Raw genomic sequence first — 23,132 nt, 5'->3', positions numbered from 1 at the left:
CATGGGGTCGCGAAGAGTCAGACACGACTGAGCGACTTCACTTTCCCTTTTCACTTTCATGCATTGGAGAAGGCAGTGGCAACCCACTCCAGTGTTCTTGCCTGGAGAATCCCAGGGACAGGGGAGCCTGGTGGGCTGCCATCTATGGGGTCGCCCAGAGTCGGACACGACTGAAGCGACTTAGCAGCAGCAGCAGCAAGCTTCCATTCCAAATTTAAAAATGAAGTTTACCCACTCTATAGTCCAGATATAGTCACTTTCCCCTTTCCTGCCAGAGACTTCCGTTCCCAGCTCGCACTTCCGACTCCATTATTCTCCCGGTGGGAATGCCTAGGATAAATACGCAAGCGGAGAGTAGAGCGCATGCGCTGACCGGCACCGGGTTTAGGCCTTTTGGGCGGCTCGCAGGTCCGGGTGCGTCCCGCCTTGCGCGTGCGCAGATGATAACCAACGCCCCAGAGTTGAGTGTGTTGTAAAACGCGGGTGTAGTGCCGCGTTTTAGTAAAGTCGCACGTGGAGAGCAGCGGTAGCCAGAGCCCGGTGAGTGCAAGCTGAGACTGGGGCTCGGGGGCTGCACGCGGGACTGGATGGCGGCGGCCGCTACAGGTGGGAGCCCGGCGGCATCGAGGCCTGGAGAGCGCCTGTGGGGAGGGGGCCGAATTCGCGCGGCGGACAGTCTTTTAACTATAGACCCGGATCCTCGTTGCTATGCAACAGGGGGCGTCGTTACTAAGTAACGGGAGAGGCGCGCGTTTCCGGGGAGAAGACTTCGCGGTGCTGCTCCAAGGTCCTGTCGAGGACACGCGGCTGTCAGGTTTGCGGGACGAGGCCAGCGCTGAGCCCCTCGACCCCGACTCCTGGCTACGACTCGACTCCCCGCGGCTTCGCTCCGAGCCCTTTGGGGGTATCCCGAACCCCTGGGCCGCGCGGCGTCCCTTGCCGGCGACGTCACCCAGCAGCCTTGGCAGGGGACACGCTGTTCGAAATAGCACAAGCGTGCCACTGACACCCTGGCTCGGGGAGGCCGGGCCCTGGGGAAGACGCCGTGCGCATGGGAAGCTGCCCCTTTGCTCGTCGCCCTGCCCCCAAACAGTTGCTGGGCAGCAGCTGTTAGGGGTTTAGCGGGGGCTGCCCCCACCTGCCAGGATGCTGACTTCATACTCCCGAGTAGCAGCTTCGCCCGGTTTAGGAGCTTCCTTTCCACGCAGCTGTGCCTTTTGAGTGGCTGCTGCATATTTGGATCAACTTTAAAATAGTCTTCTTCGTACCTCTCCATGGCTCTCCGTTGTCGTGCTCACCGCTTCTTGGCGGGCTTCTGACACTCATTTAACGAACATTTATTAGTCATTGTTCTGTGCTAGGCGCTGGGGATTCCAAGGAAGGTTAGCTGTCAAGTCTGAAGGGGAGGTGTTCAAAGTCTATTGGGGAAGGCAGGCATAAAAACTGCTAAATTATGCTAAGTGCAATGAGTGGTAAATTGGCAATTTGTGGGCTACAACTTTCCTATAGATGTTTATAGTTTACAAAGTTCTTGTAGAAACATGTTAACTACTTGCATTAACTCTTAACCTCATTTGATCCCATTTTAGATTTGAGGAGACTGAAACTCAGACAGTTAAGTAATAAGGTAGAAGGTAGTGGCTTCTAAGTTTTATTTTTTTTGGCCGCACTGCAGTGCATGTGGGATCTTAGTTCCCTGGTCAGGGATTGAGCCCACACCCCGTCCACTGGAAGCATGGAGTGTTAACCACTAGACTGCCAGGGGAGTCCAGAAGTGGCTTCTAATGTGTGGCAGAACTGAGCCTGGGACAGAAAAGTCTAGAGTGCTTTGTACACGGCTGCATTTTGGGGGCTTTGCCCGAACAGTAGACTTTCCCCTGTGCTGCTGATCATTTGTGGCAGCTGTCCTGTTATGCATCAAAAATCCCCAAGGAGCTCTGAAAACAAAAGCCTGAACCTGACTCTGGGGAGAGTCCCAGTAAAGAAGCCCTGGGGGCTGGAGGGTGCAGGTGGGACAGACACTCCAGATTGAGGAGGCTCAAGCCCTTCTCATGGCAACCACAATTGAGAACTGCTGCTCCATGAGGGCAGTTTCTATAATGATGGGGAAATCAGGACCGGCAGAAGGCATAAAATCAGCTGCCCCTCCTGCCACGTTGTGATTTATAGTGAGAGGAAGCGACCAGGAGGAAGGAGCCTTGGCAGGGAGTCTGGGGACCGCCCCACCCTACCCTCTTAGCAAACCACAGCTAAACATACAGTGCCTTCTCAGTGCTGCTGTGGCTGCTGCTGCTAAGTCACTTCAGTCATGTCCGACTCTGTGTGACCCCATAGACGGCAGCCCACCAGGTTCCCCCGTCCCTGGGATTCTCCAGGCAAGAACACTGGAGTGGGTTGCCGTTTCCTTCTCACTACCACAGTTAAATGAAGCAGTTTCCCCAGTTCAGGCTGTCCCTGCCCAAGCCATATTGCTGCTGCCTAATCAAAAGTGGCAGGTCTAGTCCCAGCTTTTTGCTGCAGAACCATGACCTGTGAGTCCAGCAGGTGGGTCATCATTTGGTGGGTGGTCTCCTTGTGGGAATCTGGGTGTCCTCTGTCTGTGAGGTGGTTGATTTGGGGGCAGAACTTTAAGCTCCTTGAGGGCAGCGACCATGTCTTAATGAGGCAGGGTAGGTGGGGTGTGGAAGGAGCAAAAGGGCACGGTTTAGACCCTGGATTCTGGAGTGAGGTCCCCATCCTGCTGTGTGAACTTGAACAACACTTGATCTCTCTAAACCATAGTTTTCTGAGTAAATGTGGAGAAATAGCAGTATCTTATAAGATTGTTGTGGACTTAAATGAGATGGTGAAAGAACAAGTACTTTGTAAATTATAAAGCAACACACACACACAATTTGTTGTTGTTGAGTGCCTGCTATTTGCTGAGACATTTAAGACATCCTTCCTCTCAAAGCTCGTGGCTGCTGCAGCCCCTGACTCCCATGGCTTCTTTTTATCAAAAGTATTTGGTTGTGATGAAGTGAGGAGGTATCATGGTGATGGGTTAGACCCTTGCTGAAGGAGAAATGAGGAGGAATCCTGTTAAAGAAAACAATTTGAAGAGAAAGGGAAAAGTAAAAGTGTTAGTCTGTGTCCAACTCTTTGTGACCCTATGGATTGTAGCCCGCCGGACTCCTCTGTCCATGGGATTCTCCAGGCAAGAATACTGGAATGGGTAGCCAGTCCCTTTTCCAGGGGAATCTTCCCAACTGAGGGTTTGAACCCAGGTGTCCTACATTGAAGGCAGATTCTTTACCATCTGAGCCACCAGGGAACCCTTTGAAGAAAGGGAGTAGCCAGTAATCTTTCTTATCTGCAAAGGGCTCACTCCAGAATCGGGTTAGATTTGGTTTCTGGTATATTGCCGAAGGTTGAATGGCAGGCAATGCCAGCCTCGCTGTGGAGAGTTTATTTCAAGGTCCCCCAAGTCTCCTCAGATTTCCAGGTGGCTCAGTGGTAAAGAATCCACCTGCCAATGCAGGAGATGTAGGAGCCAGATGTTCGATCCCTGGGTCAGGAAGAATCCGTGGAGGAGGAAATGGCAACCCACTCCAGTATTCTTGCCTGGAGAATCCCATGGACAGAGGAGCTTGATGGGCTACAGTCCATGAGGTCACAAAGAGTCAGAAACGAATGAGCGATTGAGCACACACAACTCCCCTGGACTGAAGCAAATGGCTGCCTGAAGATTGAGACTGGCACAGAACGCAGGAGGCTTCCAGTTGGGGGTGGGGGTGGGGAGCAATTCACGTCACCTTGACCTTCTAGATAGGAGGAAACGTCATTGGATCCCTCTGGGTGGAGGTCCTTGGATATAGAATCCAACCCAAGATAGCAAGCCTGCTCGTTAAGTCCCCAGTGTGGTCATGACCCAGATAGACCAGGAACTGACCTGTGCTTTCCTCATCTCTGACCACGGGCAGGCAGGAACCATCTGGTTCTTGATTTGTGCCAGAAAAAGAGTAGAAGGCTTCCCAACCTGAGGTTGTTCCCTCTGAACTGCCTGTTTTGCAGCCTGCCTGATCCTACAGGTCTCAGGAGGGATTTAGAGCAGCTGTTTCTGTGCCAGAAAGTGCCCCAAATGTGATATTTTTATAACTGGTTCTTGGACCCTCCTTCCCACTAAACAAGATTGAGAATATCTTCTCCTTCTTGATTTCTGGCTGACTACCTGAGGGCCCTGGTAGCTACAAAAACTTCAAACACCTGACTGCTCCTGCCTCAGGGGCCTGGCTAAGCCTCTGCTCCTCAAGTCTAAATCTCTGACACTCCCAGGAGCTGCAGGTTCATTTCTGAGCCTGGAAGAGAACAGGGAATTTGCCGGTGCTGTTTGACTTTTCTCAAGCACGGTAGCGAATAGAAGTTGGAACTGAAAACGTTTTTCTTGGCTAAATCCACTGGTACTTCAATGAGTTGATACTTGTTGGGTCTTAACTTGCCTACAGCATCACATTACAGAGATCAAAGCATAAAACACAAAGCAGTTAAGTGAATTATCACCAGTAATTCATGGAGTGGATTGGTAGATGCCGAGTCTATTTTAGCTCATGAATAATCTCTTGTGTGACTTTCCAAATCACTTGTGAGATTTAAGTTGGAGAGGATACAGCACGGTATATGCGAGGGTGCTGATGTCACGTGCATGCATGCTAAGTTGCTTCAGTGTCCAACTCTTTGTAACCCCATGGACTGTAGCCCACCATGCTGCTCTGTCCATGGGATTCTCCCGGAAAGAATACTGGAGTGAGTTGACATGCCTGCCTCCAGGGGATCTTCCCAACCTAGGGATCATACCAGTGTCTCCTTGTCTCCTGCACTTCAGGCAGATTCCTTTCCGCTGAGCCACCAAGGAAGCCTGATGTCAGGTGTGCCTGGATTCAGATTCTGGCTCCCCTACTTACTACTTATCCCTCCTCAGTTTCTTCATCAGTTAAATGGGGGATAAGAACAGTACCTACCTAATGGGTTGTTGTGAGGATTAAATGAGATAGGTGGCCCATGGTTAACTTTTTATTATTAATAATATTGTTCCTTAAAAGTTGTGCTTTAACTCTTTGCCTCCGTTGGGGGCTGGGGAGTTGAGGTCATTCATTGTGAGTGGATCTTGACTTTGTACAGTGGAATCCTCTGGGGGGCTTTTGCAGGTCTAACCCCGGGCCATACTCACTGTGACATCAGAACCTCCTGTCTTAGGGCAGAGGCATCAATAGTTTGTGAAGCTTCCAGATGTTTTCAGTGAGCAACCACAGTTGTGATCCACCTTCACTTCTGTGATTTGGAAGCAGAAGTTTGGGTCCAAATCCTGGCCTTTCTCCTTAGCCCCAGTGACCTTGGGCAGATGCTTAAGTTCTAAGTCTTAGTCTCTTCTCCTCTCTACCCATAGTGGTGAGGAGGATAAGGACCATCTCACATGATACTCTTGCATAACAAATGGCCTGTGTACAGTGTGTTCTTGTGTATCTTTATGCAGTGGTAATCCTATTTGAGTGCAATTTTTGAGTTTGTAAAATATATATATTAGCTTTATCTAAAGAAGATTATAACCTCCTTGGGGACAAAGCTTTATAGTCTTATAATTTTTTTTTTTTAATGCCCAAAGCACCTAATACACAAAGGCAGGCCTTTAGGTTTTTAGAACTGGAGTAAGCCTCAGAGAGATCTTCTCATCCACCTTAAGGCGCTGCCTATACTTACTGGTTTATTAATATGCAAACAGTAAAGAAAGTGAAAGAGGAACCTGTGAATCAGATGGTTGTACCCAGCTGAGGCTGAAAGTCTCAGTTCTGCGTTTCAACTAACAGGGAGGGGCGAGGAGGGTGCTGGGGCAAGTCATGCCCAGGACAGTGGGTTTCTCTGCCAGTTCGGGCCCTCGCTCATGTCATGCTCCTCAACCCTGACAGATCAGCCATGGCAGGCTCAGGCAGCAGTTCGCCATGGGGCAAACATCTGTTCAAAGTTGTCCTGATGGTGCTCGTGGCCCTCCTGCTCCTGCACTCAGCGTCTTCCCAGTCACATCGAGACTTCGTGACGCCAGGACAGCAGAAGAGGGAGGCCCCGGTTGATCTCTTGAGCCAGATCGGTGGCTCTGTGCGGGGAACCTTGGACGCCTGGATTGGGGCAGAAACCATGCACCTGGTTTCCGAGGTAAGGAGAGTGTTCCCTGCTGTGACCACACACGTTGAGGACAGAGGAGCCGTTGTTGTTCACGGCCACCCGTCTTGACTCTACATCCTCTGTATCATAATCCTTGGGACAGACAGCCCCCCAGTTCCATGGAATGAAGCCAGACAGCCCCTGCCTTTTGCACCCCCTTTGTTTCATTCCTACCCCAGAGCCTTTAGCTCCACCCCCATCTTTCCCTTATCCCCGCCTTTTCTTACCAGAAAGACTGGGAAATGAGCTGTCTTTGTAAACCTGTGTCACTGATGACGATGTGTCTGTCTTTGGTCTAAATCTGACCTAAAGTCTTAAATTGGCCAAATATCAAGACCTGAGTCCATATTTTCACCTGGAGAGGCGAGAGTGGGGATGACTCAGGCCTTTAAGGCAGGGCTGTCTCTTCTACCCAGTGGCATCCCAAGCATGTTGCCACATACTTTTGATAGGTCTTACTGAATACCTGAAACAAAGATCTTACCATTTATAAGATCCACAATACAGAAGAGCCGATTGACTTTGTTGTCACTGAAATATCCTAGCCCTTCAGGGATGCTGCTTCCCAGACCTTCAATCCTTGGGAGGCTAGGAGGACTCCCCACCAAATTTTACAGGGTGACTGCTTCAGGGATTTGATGATTCTCCCACATACCCACATTCACCCGCTACCACCACCAAAGTATTTGAGCACATCAGTTGAGTTAGGGCCCCAGTGTCATGGGTTCCAGCTCAGGAAGGAGAAATGGCCCGTCGCCATGCACTGGAAGGTGGCTGTGGAAGGGACCCCTCGGCCAGGCCGAGAAGCAGGTGGAGGCGTTCCTGGTCGGTGGTGGTGAGGCTCAGAGAAGAAGAACATCATTAGTTATGGACTCATCTCGTGCCCTCCTCTTCCCACAGACCTTGGCACAGATAATGTGGGCCATCTCGTCAGCCATTTCCATGGCCGCCTTCGCGCTGTCTGGGATCACTGCTCAATTGCTGAACGCCTTGGGGCTAGAAGGTGAGTGGCAGAGAACTGGTTAGGTCAGCTGGAGCTTAGGGTGTCACTTCCTGTTTATGAGAGTTTATCTTTTCAAGGTCTAGACTTTTCCCTAGCTGTTTAACTCCTCCCAGCTCTCTCCAGAGGCAAACCTAAGAGCAGGCTACTAACTGTGGCATCGCGTTAAGCCATAGCGTCTTTTCTAACCAGCACCCACAGAGGCTCAGTCCCGTTTCACAGATGCAACAGACTCAACCAAGGGAGGAAGTCTGCCCACAGTCAGCTGGACCCGATGCTGGGATTTAAGCTCCATGACCTGAGGGTTTTTCCTTGGCTAAGGGGGTTTGGCTTCTCCCCTTTTTATTGGTCCTTGACAGCTCTCCCCACTCCCTTCACCGTGCCAGGGTGGCTGATTCTATGACTCTCTCCCCTTCCAGGAGATCACCTCACCCAGGGCCTGAAGCTCAGCCCCGGCCAAGTCCAGACCTTCCTGCTGTGGGGAGCAGGCGCCCTGGTTGCCTATTGGCTGCTGTCAGTGCTCCTCGGCTTGGTCTTGGCCTTGCTGGGGCGGATCCTGTGGGGCCTGAAGCTTGCCCTCTTCTTGGCCGCCTTTGTGGCCCTGGTGAGATCAGTGCCCGACCCCTCCACCCGGGCGCTGCTCCTCCTGGCCTTGCTGACTCTCTATGCCCTGCTGAGCCGGCTCACTGGCACCCGTGCCTCGGGGGCCCAGCTGGAGGCCAAGGTGCGGGGGCTGGAACGCCAGGTGGAGGAGCTGCGCTGGCGGCAGAGGCGAGCGGTCAAGGGGCCCCGGAACGTGGAGGAGGAGTGAGAAGGTCGCCGGATGCCGCCCCCTGCATCATACCAAAGAGCCGAGCTGCTTCTGGGTCGCACAACCCTCCTTCCAGCCCCCTGCCCCTTTCTCGCCCTGTCTCTGAACCTTTCAGACCTTTCTCTCTGCAGCCCCCTTATCCAAGAGAGGAAGACCATGCCCCGACTTGTCCTCAGGGCCCCTGTCCTCTGAGGTTCTCTTGTTTGGGCTTGGTTCTCCCCATTCTTTCTCTGCTCCCAGCTTGTCTTAGCAGGGCAGGTGGTTGGCGGGGGGGTTCCTGCCAGCTTCTGCACCCGCTCTCAGCAAACACCCCGATCACTGCCGATGGCCTCCATGACTCAGCCACGACTTGCCTTCCTCCAGTGCTCTTTCCCTCCTGTCCTTCTCTACCTCCCCCTTTGCCAAGTCCTCTGCTTCCATCCTTGTTTGTCTTCTCCTCCCAGCCCTGTACTCCAACCAAACCCCAGTCCCTCAAGGCATACTCCTGTCCCTTTCATTGCCCTGTGGTGGGGTTGGGGAGAGGCAAGGCCTATGGGGCCTGAGGGCAAACAGAAGTGAGGAAGTTCCCACTTGGGGCCAGGGCTGGAACGTACCTTGAGTCTGTTACAAGTGCCTTAATCCGAGCCAGCGGGGTCCTCTGTTTGCCTGCTGCTGCCATACTGTATGTAAGAAACTGTCCTGTGGCTGCTTTGTGTCAAGAGCAAAGTGGTTCCTCTCGGATTCTTGATTCCCCTTCAGCCAGAGCAAAAGATGACTGCTTTGTAGGCTTGTGCCTGCAAGTAGGACCCTGCGATGGTTGTGAGATCCCCGTGGGGGTTTCAGAGACCCCGAAGGAGGAAGGAGGACTCATCTTCCTGTCGGCACAGCTCCAGGCGGTTCTCCATCTCTCTGTCATTGCCACCGAGGAGGAGTCGCTGATCAGCGGCCCAGGAGGAGCGCAGCACAGACAGCAGAGATGTACTACACAGCCCCTTCTCATGCTCTGCAGCTGAGTTGTCCCCACTGTGGGGGGGCCACTCATTTCTTCCTCCAAGGCTCTGGTCGAGGTGGGTGGCCTCCTCTGCCAGGCCCTGCACACTATGTGAAGAGTAAAGAAATGCCCAGTTCTTACTGTTGAGGTTGAAATGGAATCACAGCTGCAGTGATATATATATATATTTTTATTGGCGCTTGGTTGGTTTTAAATAAAGTGCACGCTATTTTATTATCTCTTTCCGGATAAAATGTATTTGCTAAAAGTCTGGCTTCCCTTGATTGCTCCCTCTCCAGCTAAACCCATTTCTGCGGAGCTGTTCAGTTTCTCCCTGCAGGTGCCAAATAGGGAGGAAGGGAGTGAGAAAGAAAGCTGGTCCCAGGGACCCTTCCCTCCTGGGCTGAGGAATAAGGAGGGCATGCCCCATTCCCAAACTTCCTGGGACTGACCAGCTTCTAGAGAATAGTGTGCCTGTAGGGGAGGAGGGAAGGCACCGCCTCTATCCCTGTGTGCAGGAGCGGTAAAGGCTGGCCCCCAGCCAGAGAGACTGGCTTGCCCTCCCTGCATCCCCACCATGGTTCTGAACCGGGCCCATGGAATGGATCAGTTATTTCATGGAGGGGCCCTGGTGTGAGTTTTCCTTTTTAAACTGCCCAGGAGCCAGGTGCCCTGCTCTAGACCACTCACTCCCAACACTGCTTGGCAGAGGAAGTAGGGCCAGGAGACTGGACCTGGGAGGCAGGCCTCCCTGGGGCAGAGAGGAGCCCTCACACTTTTAGGCCCACAGGCTTCCTGCAGGGATGGGGCTGCGTGAACCCAGGCAGTGGTCCCCTGGCCCTATGGGCCCTCTTTCATCCCCTCTCCATTCCTGAGCTCTGTTCCTTATATCCCTGAATTCTGGTTCTGGTGTCAGATGCCTTTACAGGTGAGCTGCTTGTGGAGTGGGGATGAAGCAGAGGACGTGGCTCTTTCCTCCTTGATCAGGAGCTTCCCAGAGAGGGATCGAACCGAACACTTCATCCTGTCCCTTGGCACAGCCAAATCAGTCCCCAGGGAAGTGGCCTTCTGGCCAGCCTCTAGCGAGGAGGCGCTCTGGGATCGGGATCCGCGGGGCACTAGGACCCGGCGGGGCCGAGGGGCAGCCCGCGAGCCGCGCTCCCTCCCTCCCACCCTCTGCTCCAGCTCCGGCTCCCGCTCCATTGTCTGGGAACTGCAGCCGCGGGGCGGGCGGACCTGCGGACGGGCAGGCGGCACCGGGGATTCACCCGGCCGGGAGATGCCGGGCGGACCGTGGCCACCTGAGCCGCCCGCCTAGTCCCCGCCTTCCTTGGGAAGGATGTGCTCCTGGATGGCGGGGCGCGCGGCCGCGGCTCCCCGGGGGCCCTACGGCCCCTGGCTCTGCCTCCTGGTGGCCTTCGCCCTGGACATCGTGAGAGGTCAGCGGGAGGGACAGGGCGGGGCGAGGGGCAGCCGGGCCCAAACTGAGGCCGGGGACGAGGGATGCTCGGGAGCCGGGAGTCTACGAGTTCTGGGACGAAGCCCCGAGCCGGGTCCCCCGGCAGCGTGTCCTGAGGGTGGAGAGGTCTCACCCCCGGGATCTGGCCCCCAGCCGCGGGCCTCTGTTGCTTCCCTCACTTGCAATTCCTGGCAATTCCTTCCTGGTCCAGGACCAGCACGGTCCCCGGGCTCTCGCGCGTCATCCTCCCACCCTTGCCGAGTCCCCGCACCTTCCGCGAGCTTCCCCTCTAGCCGGGACGTCTAACCTAGTTGCCCCCTGCCCCGCGCGCACCAACTCCCTAATTGGCCGTCCAGAGAGCTGTAGCCCTGAGCCCCCTCTGCGCAGGACCTGAGAGATCCTCATTGCCTTCCCCCTGTGCCAAGGAGCTCTCTGACCTTGGAGTCTCCAGGGGTTGCCCCATCCGTGCCTTCCTGAGTATGGGGATCCCTGGAGGAGGCGCAGAGCCTCCCCTGGACCCCAGGGGGTGGGAGTCAGACTGCCCCTGGCGTGGACTGAGGCTGCTAGGTGGATGATGCCAGAGAGAGCGGGGCGGGGGCGGGGGGGGCGGCGGGAGGGGGATAGTGAGACATTTTCTGCCCCCGCCCCCCCCCTCACAAGGGAGCTGAACTCTGAGTGATGGGAGTCCGTGGGAGTAAGGCCACAAGAGCATGTTGTAATTATCCAGGCAGTGGAGTAGACAAGAGGACCAGAAGCCAGGGTCTGACCCCAGTCACTCACCTGTTACACTTGGGGAGGGGGGAGTGAAGCCTCTCACCACAGGGTCTTGAAGGAGGTTGAAACCATCCAGTCCCCCAGCCCAGCAGTGGAACTGAGAGTGAACTGGCTCTAGGGCTCCTTTCAGCCACCTGCTCCCCTCCCTGGGGACCCAGCAGGAGCCCTAATAACCCCTCACACAGAGAGAAGAGGAAAGGCTTGTCACATCTATTATGCAGCTGCAACAACCCCCCCTCCAGACAGTGTGCCACCGGTTTACAAAGCCCTCCCCTGGCTATCCTGTCACCAAATGCTCCTTCTACAGGTGAGGAGCATACTGACCCAAGCTTCGCAAGGCAGAGTTAGGATGTAAATGCAGGTCTCCAGGCTCCCAGAGGGCTTCCCTTGTGGCTCAGCTGGTAAAGAATCCTCCTGCTGTGTGGGAGCCCTGGATTGATCCCTGGGTTGGGAAGATCCCCTGGAGAAGGGAAAGGCTACCCACTCCAGTATTCTGACCTGAAGAATTCCATGGACTATAGTCCATGGGATTGAAAAGAGTCAGACAGGACTGAGGGACTTTCATGTCAGGTTCCCAGGCTCTCCAGGAATGGGGGATTCTGGGAAGAGTGTGACAAGCCCCCTGGTCAACAGACAGGAAAACTAAATCAGAGGAGGCAGCCAGGGTGAGAGGGCAAGCAATCAAGGAGGGCTTCCGAAAGAAGGAGGCAACATTCACTCTTGGCCCTGAAGGAGGAGGGAGGCGAGGACAAGAGACCTACAGTCTAGGGAGTGAAGCCCGCAGGGGCACAGTGGAAAGCAGCCCAGGGTGGAAAGAGGAGGGTGGAGAGACAGGGTGTGTAATGGTGGGTGGCTGGGCTCTTTGACTCCCAACTCTACCACACTCCAGCTATGGAACCTCAGGCCAGTGCCTGAACCTCTCAACTTCATTTTCTACAACCATAAAATGGCATTAATAGTAATAAACCTAGTTCTCAGAGCTATTACAGAACACGGAAGCGTTCACATATGCACAGCATTTAAAATAGTAACTTGCACACAGTTAACTTTCAAAAAATTATTATTAGGGCTAGCTAGTAGTCAGTTGATACAAACCAGATATGCTCTGAGGGGCCCTTTGCCCTTCTGAGTGTTGACTACTTTGACTCTCTCCCCAGGCTTCCGTAGGGTTCCTGCCCCCTACCCCATTCTGGGCTTGTACTCCAATACCCGGTTGGGATGGTGTAGAAAGGAGCAAGTTTGGGAAACCAGTGCAAGGTTGCCATGGTGATGACACAGTGGCAGCAAGGGTGGATGCCTAGCCAAGTCTTGCCAAGGACCCAGGGGCAGAGGAAGGGTCTCTAATTCTACAAAGCTCACCTTGTCACCATCTTTTATTATCACATGGACCCTGTCTGGGGAGGGCTTGGTGTCACACAAATGCCTTGGTGTCAGAGGCAGGTAGGTAGAGGGCAGGAGCGATTCGGGGAAGAGGAGACATTGAGAAGTTCTGCTGGTGGGAGGAAGGCCTGGGTCTGTGGAAGGCAGGAGTGACTCAGAAGCTGGCAGTCAGTCCTGGATGGAGATTCAAATCCCAGCCCCAGTTACCTGTGAAATAGGGAGACTCCCCCTTCCAACATCCTGGGAGAATGGGACTCACAACCCTTTTCTTCCTCCACTGCCCACGACTGCTGTGCCCTGGGACAAAGCTGGGTTCAGCCCCTGCCTGCTCTGAAGCTGCCACCACCTCTACCCCTTCTCCCTCCTTAGTGGACTGTGACCAGGACCCCCTGGACCCAGTCTACCTGCCGGCAGCCCTGGGACTCCTGGACGCCCCTGAGCACTTCCGTGTGCAGCAGGTGGGCCGCTACCCCCCTGCCAACTCCTCTCTGGGCTCCCGATCTGAGACCTTTCTGCTCCTGCAGCCCTGGCCCAGGGCCCAGCCACTTCTCCGGGCCTCCTACCCACCCTTCTCCACTCAGCAGGTAAGGAGGCACCACCAGAGACTCCTGGGCTACCGGGACTCAGAGCTGAGGTCTGCTGTGTGTGGCTCAGGGCCCTTCCACAGCCCTAGCCACGCTCCCCCTTTACCAGAGGGGGAGAAGTAGACCCATCAAGGCTCTCTCTTACTAGCCTGAGATTTCGCTTCCCCCCACCCCCTGTTTTGTTGAGCACCCCCGTTCTCCCTCCAGGTGGTCCCTCCTCGGGTCACTGAGCCACACCAACGACCAGTCCCATGGGACGTGAGGGCCGTGTCAGTGGAAGTGGCCGTGACTCCAGCAGAACCCCACGCCCGTGTCCTCTTCCACCTCAGAGGGCAAGATTGGCCCCCAGGGCCTGGCAGCCTGCCCTGTGCCCGGCTCCATGCCACACACCCGGCAGGCACTGCTCACCGAGCCTGCCGCTTCCAGGTGAGTGGGGGCCCCCACCTGGGTTGGCCCTGCTGCTGTCCCTGCCAGAGGGTGATCCCAGAAAAGGAAAGAGAGGGCTCACCACTTCTGGGAGGCCACCACTTTTGGGGGTCACAGACCACCTGATTCCATGTTATTTGGGGCCCCTTGAGGAGTTCAGTCCATTGTACATGACTTTTGGCAAGTCACTTAATCTCTCTGAGGCTCAGTTTCTTCATCAGTAAAATGAGATAATAGAAATTCTTACTTCATATGGAGCTGGAATAAATGAGATGAGGACTTCCCTGGTGGTCCAGTGGTTAAGACTCTGCCCTTCCAATGCGGGAGGCACAGGTCTGATTCTTGGTCAGGGAACTAGGATCCCACATGCTGTGAAGTATGGTGCAGCCAAAACAAAACAGAAATAGTAATTAAAAAAAAAGAAAAGAGTAAATGAGGTGGATGCAAGAATAGCTTTTGGCCCAATGCCTGGCACAAGAGCAATCCCTCAGCGAGTGTTTATATTATTGCTAGTATTGCTTCTATTGTTGCACTTTCCCCGTTTGGCAGCCTAGCACGGGATTCCACTGAGGAGAGGTGTTCTGTGGGCTGTGGGTTCTGAGAAGCCTGAGCTGTAGTCAGGGCAGTCCTGGGGCATGATCGGGGGAGGTGTTGAGGCTGGTTCACTTTGGAATAAGAATGTTCCCAAAGGTAGAAAAATGGCCAATGGGAGGTGTTCTAAGACCTAGCCTGTCGTGTCACCAGCTGGCTGTGTCCCCTGCTTGCGTCTCTGGCCCATGCTGGCCCTGTGTCCGTGGACCGCTCCAGCTCTGGGTTTCCCACCAGAGGATGGGTGCTGGGGCTCCCCTCCCTAACCACTCTGACCATGACTGTTGTGTCTTGGCAGCCATCACTGGGTGCCTGCGTGGTGGAGCTGGAGTTCCCTTCACATTGGTTCTCCCAGGGCTCGGCCACACGGGCAGAGCTGGCCTACACGCTGGAGCCAGCAGCTGAGGGTCCTGGGGGCTGTGGCCCCGGCGGGGAGGAAGACCCTGGGGAGCAGGCCCTCCCAGTGGGCAGTGTGGAGCTGCGCCCAGCGGACCCCGCACAGCACCAAGAGGTGCCCCTGGATGAGGCAGTGACTCTGCGGGTGCCTGACATGCCTGTGCGGCCCGGCCAGCTCTTCAGCGCCACTCTCCTGCTTCGGCACAACTTCACAGCTGGTGTCCTGACCCTGCGGTGAGCTGCCTGTGTCCCTGGGGATGGGTCAGAGGCAGGGAACTTCTGCAGGAAAACTGGGCAGGTGCCCCCTCTTCTTGGGGTCCTTATGGAATCCCTGACCTCTGCAAAACATGGGTCCATCAAACCCCCTCCAGGCTAGGCACTGGTAGTAGGCAGGACTCTGCCATTGGGCAGGACCTTGAACTTGTAATTGGAAGTAGGAAGCTCCCCTCCCCCCAGCACTTTTCTGAGACTCCTTGTAGGAGTGCTACATTTGCATGCTACAGCTGTGGGCTAAGGTTGCCCACAATTGTGTCTCCAGGGAGGAGAAACAGGAAGAGGACTTAGAAACTGGGATGTGCAGTGCCTGGGGGTGGTTAATGCTTGGATGCCCCAGGAGAGGTATTTGCCCCAGTCCTATTCATCTACATCTTTTCCCGCTGACCACCCTCACCATGGTCCTTAGCCTTTGGACAGAGTTGGCTCCTTCCCATAGAAAGGCCCTCCTTTTCATGTCCCTTTCTTTAGGAAGTCCTCCCCACTCCACCCCAGCCATTCCCCCCACCCCACTGTTACTGCTTGTGTGTGCCCCACCCCTGTGTCTCCCACTCTCTTCTGCTTACTGGCACCATCATTAGATCTTTCCCAGACTCTTAAAAGATGCCAAGCCCTGTGTCTCCGCTCTGGAGCTCAGGATAGAGCAAGGCCTGGTTCCCCCCCAGCCCTGAGGGATCTCTAGTGGTAGGGAAGGGGGCTGCATGGACATGGACTAGATCATACCATACCCAGCTCTGCAGGGGCAGGGGTTAGAGGGTGGAGGCAGGGGAAATTCATCTTGTCACCAGGAAAGCTTTTTAAAGAAAATGGTATCTGTGTTGCTGGAAGCTTGAAGAATGAGCAGGTGAAAAGAGGAAGGGCAGGGACTTCCCTGGTGGTCCAGTGGCTAAGATTCCATGCTCCCAATGTAGGGGGCCTGGGTTCCATCCCTGGTTCAGGGAGCTAGATCTCTCCTGCCACAAGTAAAAGAGATCGCAGGCTGAAACTAAAGATTCCACATGCTGCAATGAAGAGCGAAGATCCTGCATGCTACAATCCAGAACCCGCTGTGCTGTGCTTAGTCGCTCAGTCCTGTCTGACTGTTTGCAACCCCATGAACTATATAGCCCACCAGACTCCTCTGTCCATGGGGATTTTCCAGGCAAGAATACTGGAGTGGGTTGCCATGCCCTCCTCCAGGGGATCTTCCCAACCTAGGGATTGAATCCAGGTCTCCCACACTGCGGGCAGATTCTTTACCATCTGAGCCACCAGGGAAGCCCAGCTAAGATCCAGTGCAGCATAAATAAATAAATATTTTTTAAAAAAAGAATTAAGGAAGGAAGGGCAGACTAGGCTGAAGGCACAGCCTGAGCAAAGGCTGAGAGGCAGGAAGGGGCATAGTGGATGTGTACTTTGGGAGCAGCTGAAGCTAAGGGCGCAATGAAGAGATGTTACAACTGAAGAAGAAACTGGACTGACCAACCCTGGAGGGGCCTCAGATGCCAGGTTAAGACTTGACCTTGTGGACCGTGGGGAGTCATAAGTGCTCTGTGAATGAGGAGAGCTGTGTGACAGACAGGACCTGCATGGAGAGGGGTCCCCCTGGGTTGGAGGGTGGTGACGAGAAGATTCAGACCAGAGCTCTGTATCTTCCTGCTCCAATCCAGCCCGCACTTCAACATACACCACCCCACCCCTGACAAATTGTACCTATGTCCCCTCCTCCAGGATCAAGGTAAAGAAGGGGCTGCATGTGATGGCTGCCCGCCTGGCCCAGCCCACCCACTGGACTGCCAAGCTGGACCGCTTCAAGGGCTCCAAGCACCACACCACGCTCATCACCTGCCATAGAGTCGGGCCAGTGGAGCCAAAGTCCAGGTGGGTACTTTCTTTCCATGAGGGGTAGCATGGGGGAGGGATGGTCCTAGAGTGCAAGTGGGCAGATTTATGGGGCTGGAGGGGAGGAGGCTGCCATGTGGCCCCCTGTATTCGCATGTAGTCAGGCACAAGAGCAGTCTCTTTCAAGGAAGCAGCACAAAACAGATATCTTTCCTTCACTCAGCTACTATTTATCCATCTTTTGGCACATGCCAGGTACAGTGTCTGTGAGTCTTATTCCAGGTGACATCAACCTGTCCTGGCCACCCAGTCACAGTCCTCACAGCCACTACCCCATCTCCTACTCCCACTATGTGTGTCCATTTTTCCAGGCTGTTAATACTGCTAGCAAGCACTCAGATTCTCTTTGTTCTGGCCAGCAGCCCCCTTGAACTGTCTGAGTTCCTGTGGGTGGACTTTTTGGTGGAGAATGGCACTAGTGGGGGTGTGGCGGTCACTCGCCCTGTCACCTGGCAGCTGGAGTACCCAGGCCAGGCCCCCGAAGCAGAGAAGGACAAAATGGTGTGGGAGATCCTGGTGTCGGAGCGGGACATAAGAGCCCTCGTCCCACTGGCCAAGGTAAGGGGTCTGCAGCTCTTCCTGGCCAGGCTGGGGGCATGAGAGGTGGAGAGCTTGGGGCTGAGCCTCTCCTGCACCCCCAGGCTGAGGAGCTCGTGAACACGGCACCGTTGACTGGAGTGCCGCGGCGTGTCCCTGTGCGCCTGGTCACCGTGGACAGTGTCGGAGCTCTGGTGGAGGTGACAGAGCACATCGGCTGTGAGTCAGCCAACACACAGGTCCTGCAGGTGAGTGGCATGTGGGGGCTGTGCCTGCTTGATGCACACGCAGCGTTCCTCCTTCCCCACTCAGGTCCCCAAGAGAACAGCTTCTTTTTCTTTACTTCAATCTTTTGGCCATGCTGCACAGCATGCTGGATCTTAGTTCCCTGACCAGGAACTGAACCTGTGGCCCCTGCATTGGCAGCATGGAGAGTGTTAACCACTGGATCACCAAGGGAGTCCCAGAGAGCAGTTTCTTCTTGATACCAGTGACCTCATGAGGGGAACCACAGCTTTGGTCCCACCAACTCTCCCCAGAGTCAAGTGGGAGCTGTACCACCCCAAAGCCCCCAACTCAGGCATTTTCCCATTCATTACTGCATTGGCAGATGAACTGACATGGGAGGGTTAAGAGAATGTACTTTACAGTGGGAAAGTTTTCGTTTGAAACCCATCTTTGTTATCAACTAGCTGTGTGACTGTGGGCAAGTCTCAACTTCTCTGAGCCTCCGTTTCCTAAGTTTTAAAATGAAAATATATTTTAAGGATGTTGTAAGAATTAAAAGCACTTTAAGAGGGCCTTCCCGGGCAGCCTAGTGGGTAAGACTTCTCTTTGCAATGCAGGGGGTGTGGGTTTGATCCCTGGTCAGGGAGCCAAGATCCCACATGCCTCCCGGCCAAAAAACCAACATATAAAACAGAAGCAGGATTGTAACAAATTCAATAAAAACTTTAAAATGGTCCACATCAAAAGAGAAAAAAAAAAAAGGCACTCTAGGACTGTATTCAGCAAATCAGGGGCTGAAACACCAGCAGCTCCTGCTGTTACATTTGTTGTTGTTGTTCAGTCGCTCAGTCATGTCCAACTCTCTGCCACCCCATGGGCTGTAGCACATTGGGCTTCCCTGTCCTTCACTATCTCCCAGAGTTTGCTCACTCATGTCTATTGAATCAGTGATGCCATCCAACCATCTCATCCTCTGTTGTAGAATGATAAAATAATGACAACTATCATTATTGGAGCCTTGAAATAATCTGTGAGGTTAAAAAAAAAAAAAAAAAAAAAGGCAGGGCAACGTTCCCCAATCAAAGTTCTAAGTGGGGGAAACCCAGAGGCTTTACTTCCTAAATCCTGGCTGCCTGAGTGAAGGTGTCCTTTGCTACCTGTGCCAGGTAGCATTATGTAAATGGTTCCTACCTGAGAGTTCTTGGGTGGATAGGCCTGCCTTGCCCTCAGCCTTTCTCTACCACAGCACTAATGAATGAGGAGCCAAACTTGTGCATTCAAACCCTTACCAGTTGGGGTGAAGATTTTGTTGTATGCAAAATGCCAGTTTCCCCAGCAGCCCCAGGTAAACTCAGGGAAGGGCGGTAACTCCCTGGGCAATGGATCTTGGCTGCATGGGAAAATCTCAGGGAAGCCATACCTTATTAGTAGAATACAGAATGAATTTCAGCCTTACTCTTTCTTACCGGCAGGAGTCAGGAATACTCTCTGGTCTGCATCTGTCCGCTGTGGCTAAGCCCACCCCCTGCCCTCTGCCCTTCCACAGGTGTCCGAGGCCTGTGACGCTGTGTTTGTGTCTGGCAAGGAGAGCCGGGGCGCTCGGGGGGTGCGGGTGGATTTCTGGTGGCGCCGGCTGCGGGCCTCCCTGCGGATGACCGTGTGGGCCCCGCTGCTGCCCCTGCGCATCGAAGTGACTGACACCACCCTCGAGCAGGTCCGAGGCTGGAGGGTACCCGGCCCAGCGGAAGGGTGAGTGGAGCCCTGGGAAAGCTGGCTGACTTTGGCGAAGTCCCTCTGGGACTGCGCGTGCGGGGAGCGGGGCGGGATACCGCCATAAACCCGAATTGGAGTGTGAAAAACTGCCCTGTGGTCTGCGGTTCCTTCTGCCCCTCCCTGCCCTTCACACAGCCTCTGACAGCTGTTTATAACTGCTGACCTCCACTCCTCTCCTCCTTCCCTGCCTCTTTAATAGTACATATCACTTCTAATATACCGCGTGGTCAGGTTAATCTTGTTTGTGGTCTGACTATCCCCCTCTGCACTCCTTCCCTCGAAGGTGAGGGCTTTGTCTATTCCGTTTCCTTCTGTGTCCTCAAGATAGCACCTAGCTCAGTAAGTATTGAGGGAATCACCCCATAGCCCAAGGGTGAGGGGGCCTCAGGCCTCAGGAATCTGTCCTCCCAGGCCCTCTAGAGATGGAGCACTGGTAGGTCTCCTCCAATAACAGAGCGTCGCTCGCCTCAGTTCAGTTCAGTTGCTCAGTCGTGTCCAACTCTTCGCAGTCCCATGGACTGCAGCACACTGGGCCTCCCTGTCCATCACCAGTTCCTGGAGTTTACTCAAACTCATGTCCATTGAGCTGGTGATGCCATCCAACTGTCTCACCCTCTGTCGTCCCCTTCTCCTCCTGCCCCCAATCCCTCCCAGCATCAGGGTCTTTTCAAATGAGTCAGTTCTTTGCATCAGGTGGCCAAAATATTGAGTTTCAGCTTCAACATCAGTCCTTCCAATGAATATTCAGGACTGATTTCCTTTAGGATGGACTGGTTGGATCTCCTTGCAGTCCAAGGGACTCTCAAGAGTCTTCTCCAACACCACAGTTCAAAAGCATCAATTCTTCGGTGCTCAGCTTTCTTTATAGTCCAACTCTTACATCCATACATGACTACTGGAAAAGCCATAGCCTTGACTAGATGGACCTTTGTTGGCAAAGTAATATCTCTGCTTTTTAACATGCTGTCTAGGTTGGTCATAACTTTTCCAAGGAGTAAGCATCTTTTAATTTCATGGCTGCAGTCACCATCTGCGGTGATTTTGGAACCCCTCAAAATAAAGTCTGTCACTGTTTCCCTCGCCTCACGCATAGTCAAAGAGTTCCAATTAGGAGCCAGAGGGGACTGGAGTGCGGCGTCAGCAGGTGGAAGGACCTGACCACTGAGGCGCGACTGTGGGCGGGGCTTGGATAACCTGCTCTCCCAACCTGGAGGCGGGGCCTCTCGTGGGCGGGGCCCGCGCTGACGCCCCACCCCCGGGCCGCCCTTTCCCTCAGGGCGCCGGAGCCAGAGGCTGCGGGGGTAGAGGAGGCGGAGCGGCGCGCCCGCGGCTGCCGCCTGCTGTACCAGCGTGCCGCCGTGCGCTTCCTCGTCCCCTTCGCGGCCCATCCGCTGGACGGCGGTCGCCGCCTCACCCATCTGCTCGGCCCGGACTGGCTGCTGGACGTGTCCCACCTCGTGGCGCCGCACGCTCGCGTGCAAGACCCGCGCGTAGCCTCGCTGGAGGGAGGCAGGGTCCTGGTGGGCAGGGAGCCCGGTGTCACCTCCATCGAGGTGAGCAGACGCCCCGAAAAGGGTGTATGGAGGTGACTCCCAGAATATTAATGGGCAGGTGCGAAGAGTGTCAGAAAGGCCCAGAGTGCACCTGGGGAAGTATGAGCTCGGGGGACGGGGGATTGGGTCAAAAGGGGGTGAAGTCCTCAAAGTACGAAGGGTGGGGGTCGGGTGTGTGGGGGCCAGGTCTTGAGAGAGGAGGAAACTGTCCCTTAGGAGTGGGATTGTGGTCCAGGTATGTATAGGGTGTGTGGTTGGGGTGCAGAAAGTGGGAAAGCTGCCTAGCTCATAAACCAGATCCCTCCGTAGGGGTGCTGGGCTCTTAGAGGGGAGGGGCTGTCTGTGGATAACTCTCCCCCACTTCCAACTCCCTCTCACCCTCAGGTGCGCTCCCCATTGTCTGACTCCATCCTCGGGGAGCAGGCACTGGCCGTGACGGATGACAAGGTCTCGGTGCTGGAGCTGCGAGTGCAGCCGGTGATGGGCATCTCACTGGCCCTAAGCCGGGGCACTGCCCACCCTGGGGAGGTCACAGCCACGTGCTGGGCGCAGTCCACCCTTCCCGCCCCAAAGCAGGTGACACGCTGCGGGGTCAGGGGGTTGAGGTCGACATCTCCAGCTGGGGGTTGATAACCAGAGGGATGGGAGGTACCTCCACCCTTCACCTTAGGGTTTTCAGGATGAGGATGGACTCCCTGTAAGGTAGTGAGCACTCTGCGGCTGGCGGTGATCAAGCAGCGGCTGGCAGGAGTGTGGCAGTGGGAGGTTATTAGAGGGCTCTAACTGAGGGCCCTCCCGATGACTCAGACCCCGGGCCAGGTAGCAAACAGGTGATTGACGCATGTCCCCTCTCTCCCTGTGTCTTGTCCCTCTCTGCCTGTGTCTGTTTTCTCTCTGGTCTCTCCTCCTCCGTGTGGCCTGTGTCCGTGGGAGTGGTCTCTGTGTGCATGCGTGCGTGCGTGCCCTCGCATGTCTCTGCCCGTGTCTGTGTGCCCCGCAGGAGGTGGCTCTCTCCCTGTGGCTGTCCTTTTCCGACCACACCCTGGCCCCCGCCGAGCTCTACGACCACCATGACCTGGGACTGTCCGTCTCGGCCGAGGAGCCTGGTGCCGTGCTGCCATCTGAGGAGCAGGGTGCCCAACTCCGGGTGGTGGTGAGTGGGGCAGGCACTGAGGGGCTGCCCCTGCACGTGGCTCTGCACCCCCCGGAGCCCTGCCGCCGCGGCCGCCACCGTGTGCCCCTGGCCTCCGGCACTGCCTGGCTGGGGCTGCCCCCTGCTCCCACCTCAGCCCCTGCCCTCCCATCCAGCCCAGCTCGGAGCTCATCGCCAGCCCCAGGGGCCAGCGTGGGTGGAGGACGGTGGGCAGCAGGCAGCGTGGGGGGCAGTGGGGATGTGAGGGGCAAGTTCGAGCAGACAGAGGAGGAAGCTGGGAAGGAGGAGGCAGAAGCTAGGGAGGAGGAGGAGGAGGAAGGAGAGGAGGAGATGGTCCCCGCCCCTCAGCGGGTCACCGACCTAGAGCTGGGCATGTATGCCCTTCTGGGCATCTTCTGTCTGGCCATCCTCATCTTCCTGGTCAATGGCGTGGTCTTCGTGCTGCGCTACCAGCGCAAGGAGCCTCCCGACGGTGCCATTGACCCTGCCTCCCCCCAGCCCCACAACTGGGTCTGGCTGGGCACTGACCAGGAGGAACTGAGTCGCCAGCTGGACCGGCAGTCCCCTGGCCCACCCAAGGGGGCGGGGGGCTGCCCCTGTGAGAGTGGGGGAGGAGGGGAGGCCCTGACCCTGGCCCAGGCTCAGGCCCCTGCTGGGGGCACCACCAGCTCCTCGGGCACCCTGGCCAGGAAGGAAGCCGGGGGGCGGAGGAAGCGCGTGGAGTTTGTGACGTTTGCGCCAGCGCCCCCGGCCCAGCTGCCCGAGGAGCCGGTGGGGGCTCCGGCCGTGCAGTCCATCCTGGTGGCGGGAGAGGAGGACATCCGCTGGGTGTGTGAGGACATGGGGCTGAAGGACCCTGAGGAGCTGCGCAGCTACATGGAGCGGATCCGGGGCAGCTCCTGACCCTCCCAGCCTGCCTGGCCCGGCGCCGTGGGCCTCCAGCCCGGGCAGCCTCCCGTTCATCTTCTGGTGCTTGTTGATCTGAGTCCCTGCCTAGTCCCTCGCCGGGACTCCCACCCAGGCCCCCTCTACCCTGCCCCTTGTCATGGACCGTGGTCATGAGGAAGGGCTCATGGCCCTTATTTATGAGAACAATTTCATCCTAACGTCGGAATAAACTGAGAAGGAAACTCCAGCCGGGGACTGCCACTGTC

General features: G+C 55.5%; 2 protein-coding genes across 4 annotated transcripts; both read left to right on the top strand.

The window, feature by feature from the left end:
• Window positions 1-423: 423 nt before the first annotated feature.
• TMEM109 (transmembrane protein 109) lies at window positions 424-9,178 on the top strand. Of its 2 annotated transcripts, none has more exons than XM_068977966.1 (4): window positions 424-540; window positions 5,940-6,183; window positions 7,093-7,195; window positions 7,612-9,178. In XM_068977966.1, exons 2-4 carry the CDS (start codon window positions 5,947-5,949, stop codon window positions 8,001-8,003), a joined length of 732 nt encoding a protein of 243 aa, XP_068834067.1. In that variant the 5' UTR covers window positions 424-540; window positions 5,940-5,946; the 3' UTR covers window positions 8,004-9,178. The 2 variants fall into 2 exon arrangements, with proteins under 2 accessions (XP_068834067.1, XP_068834069.1); XM_068977968.1 differs by having other exon boundaries at window positions 482-606.
• A 1,028-nt stretch (window positions 9,179-10,206) lies between these two features.
• On the top strand, window positions 10,207-23,053 carry TMEM132A (transmembrane protein 132A). 2 transcript variants are annotated; one of them, XM_068977897.1, is made up of 11 exons: window positions 10,207-10,412; window positions 12,956-13,170; window positions 13,378-13,596; window positions 14,483-14,814; window positions 16,564-16,713; window positions 17,097-17,292; window positions 17,376-17,519; window positions 19,046-19,248; window positions 20,549-20,825; window positions 21,210-21,401; window positions 21,826-23,053. In XM_068977897.1, the coding sequence occupies exons 1-11, from the start codon at window positions 10,313-10,315 to the stop codon at window positions 22,879-22,881; spliced, it is 3,084 nt and encodes a 1,027-aa protein (XP_068833998.1). In that variant the 5' UTR covers window positions 10,207-10,312; the 3' UTR covers window positions 22,882-23,053. The 2 variants fall into 2 exon arrangements, with proteins under 2 accessions (XP_068833998.1, XP_068833997.1); XM_068977896.1 differs by having other exon boundaries at window positions 17,094-17,292.
• The last annotated feature ends 79 nt before the right edge of the window (window positions 23,054-23,132 follow it).

This window comes from Capricornis sumatraensis, chromosome 8 (assembly GCF_032405125.1).
Source record: "Capricornis sumatraensis isolate serow.1 chromosome 8, serow.2, whole genome shotgun sequence".
In the NCBI taxonomy this organism is placed as follows: domain Eukaryota; kingdom Metazoa; phylum Chordata; class Mammalia; order Artiodactyla; family Bovidae; genus Capricornis; species Capricornis sumatraensis.
Note: the sequence above shows the minus strand (reverse complement) of the source record. Positions and strands in the feature narration are given on the sequence as shown.

Excerpts from the sequence above, each read along its gene's own strand:
- TMEM132A (XM_068977896.1), top strand. The coding sequence starts at position 10,313 with ATGTGCTCCTGGATGGCGGGGCGCGCGGCCGCGGCTCCCCGGGGGCCC. Across the intron at positions 19,249-20,548 it reads GTACCCGGCCCAGCGGAAGG|GGCGCCGGAGCCAGAGGCTG; the intron begins GTGAGTGGAGCC and ends CCTTTCCCTCAG. Across the intron at positions 21,402-21,825 it reads CCCTTCCCGCCCCAAAGCAG|GAGGTGGCTCTCTCCCTGTG; the intron begins GTGACACGCTGC and ends TGTGCCCCGCAG.
- TMEM109 (XM_068977966.1), top strand. The coding sequence starts at position 5,947 with ATGGCAGGCTCAGGCAGCAGTTCGCCATGGGGCAAACATCTGTTCAAA. Across the intron at positions 6,184-7,092 it reads CCATGCACCTGGTTTCCGAG|ACCTTGGCACAGATAATGTG; the intron begins GTAAGGAGAGTG and ends CTCTTCCCACAG. Across the intron at positions 7,196-7,611 it reads GAACGCCTTGGGGCTAGAAG|GAGATCACCTCACCCAGGGC; the intron begins GTGAGTGGCAGA and ends CTCCCCTTCCAG.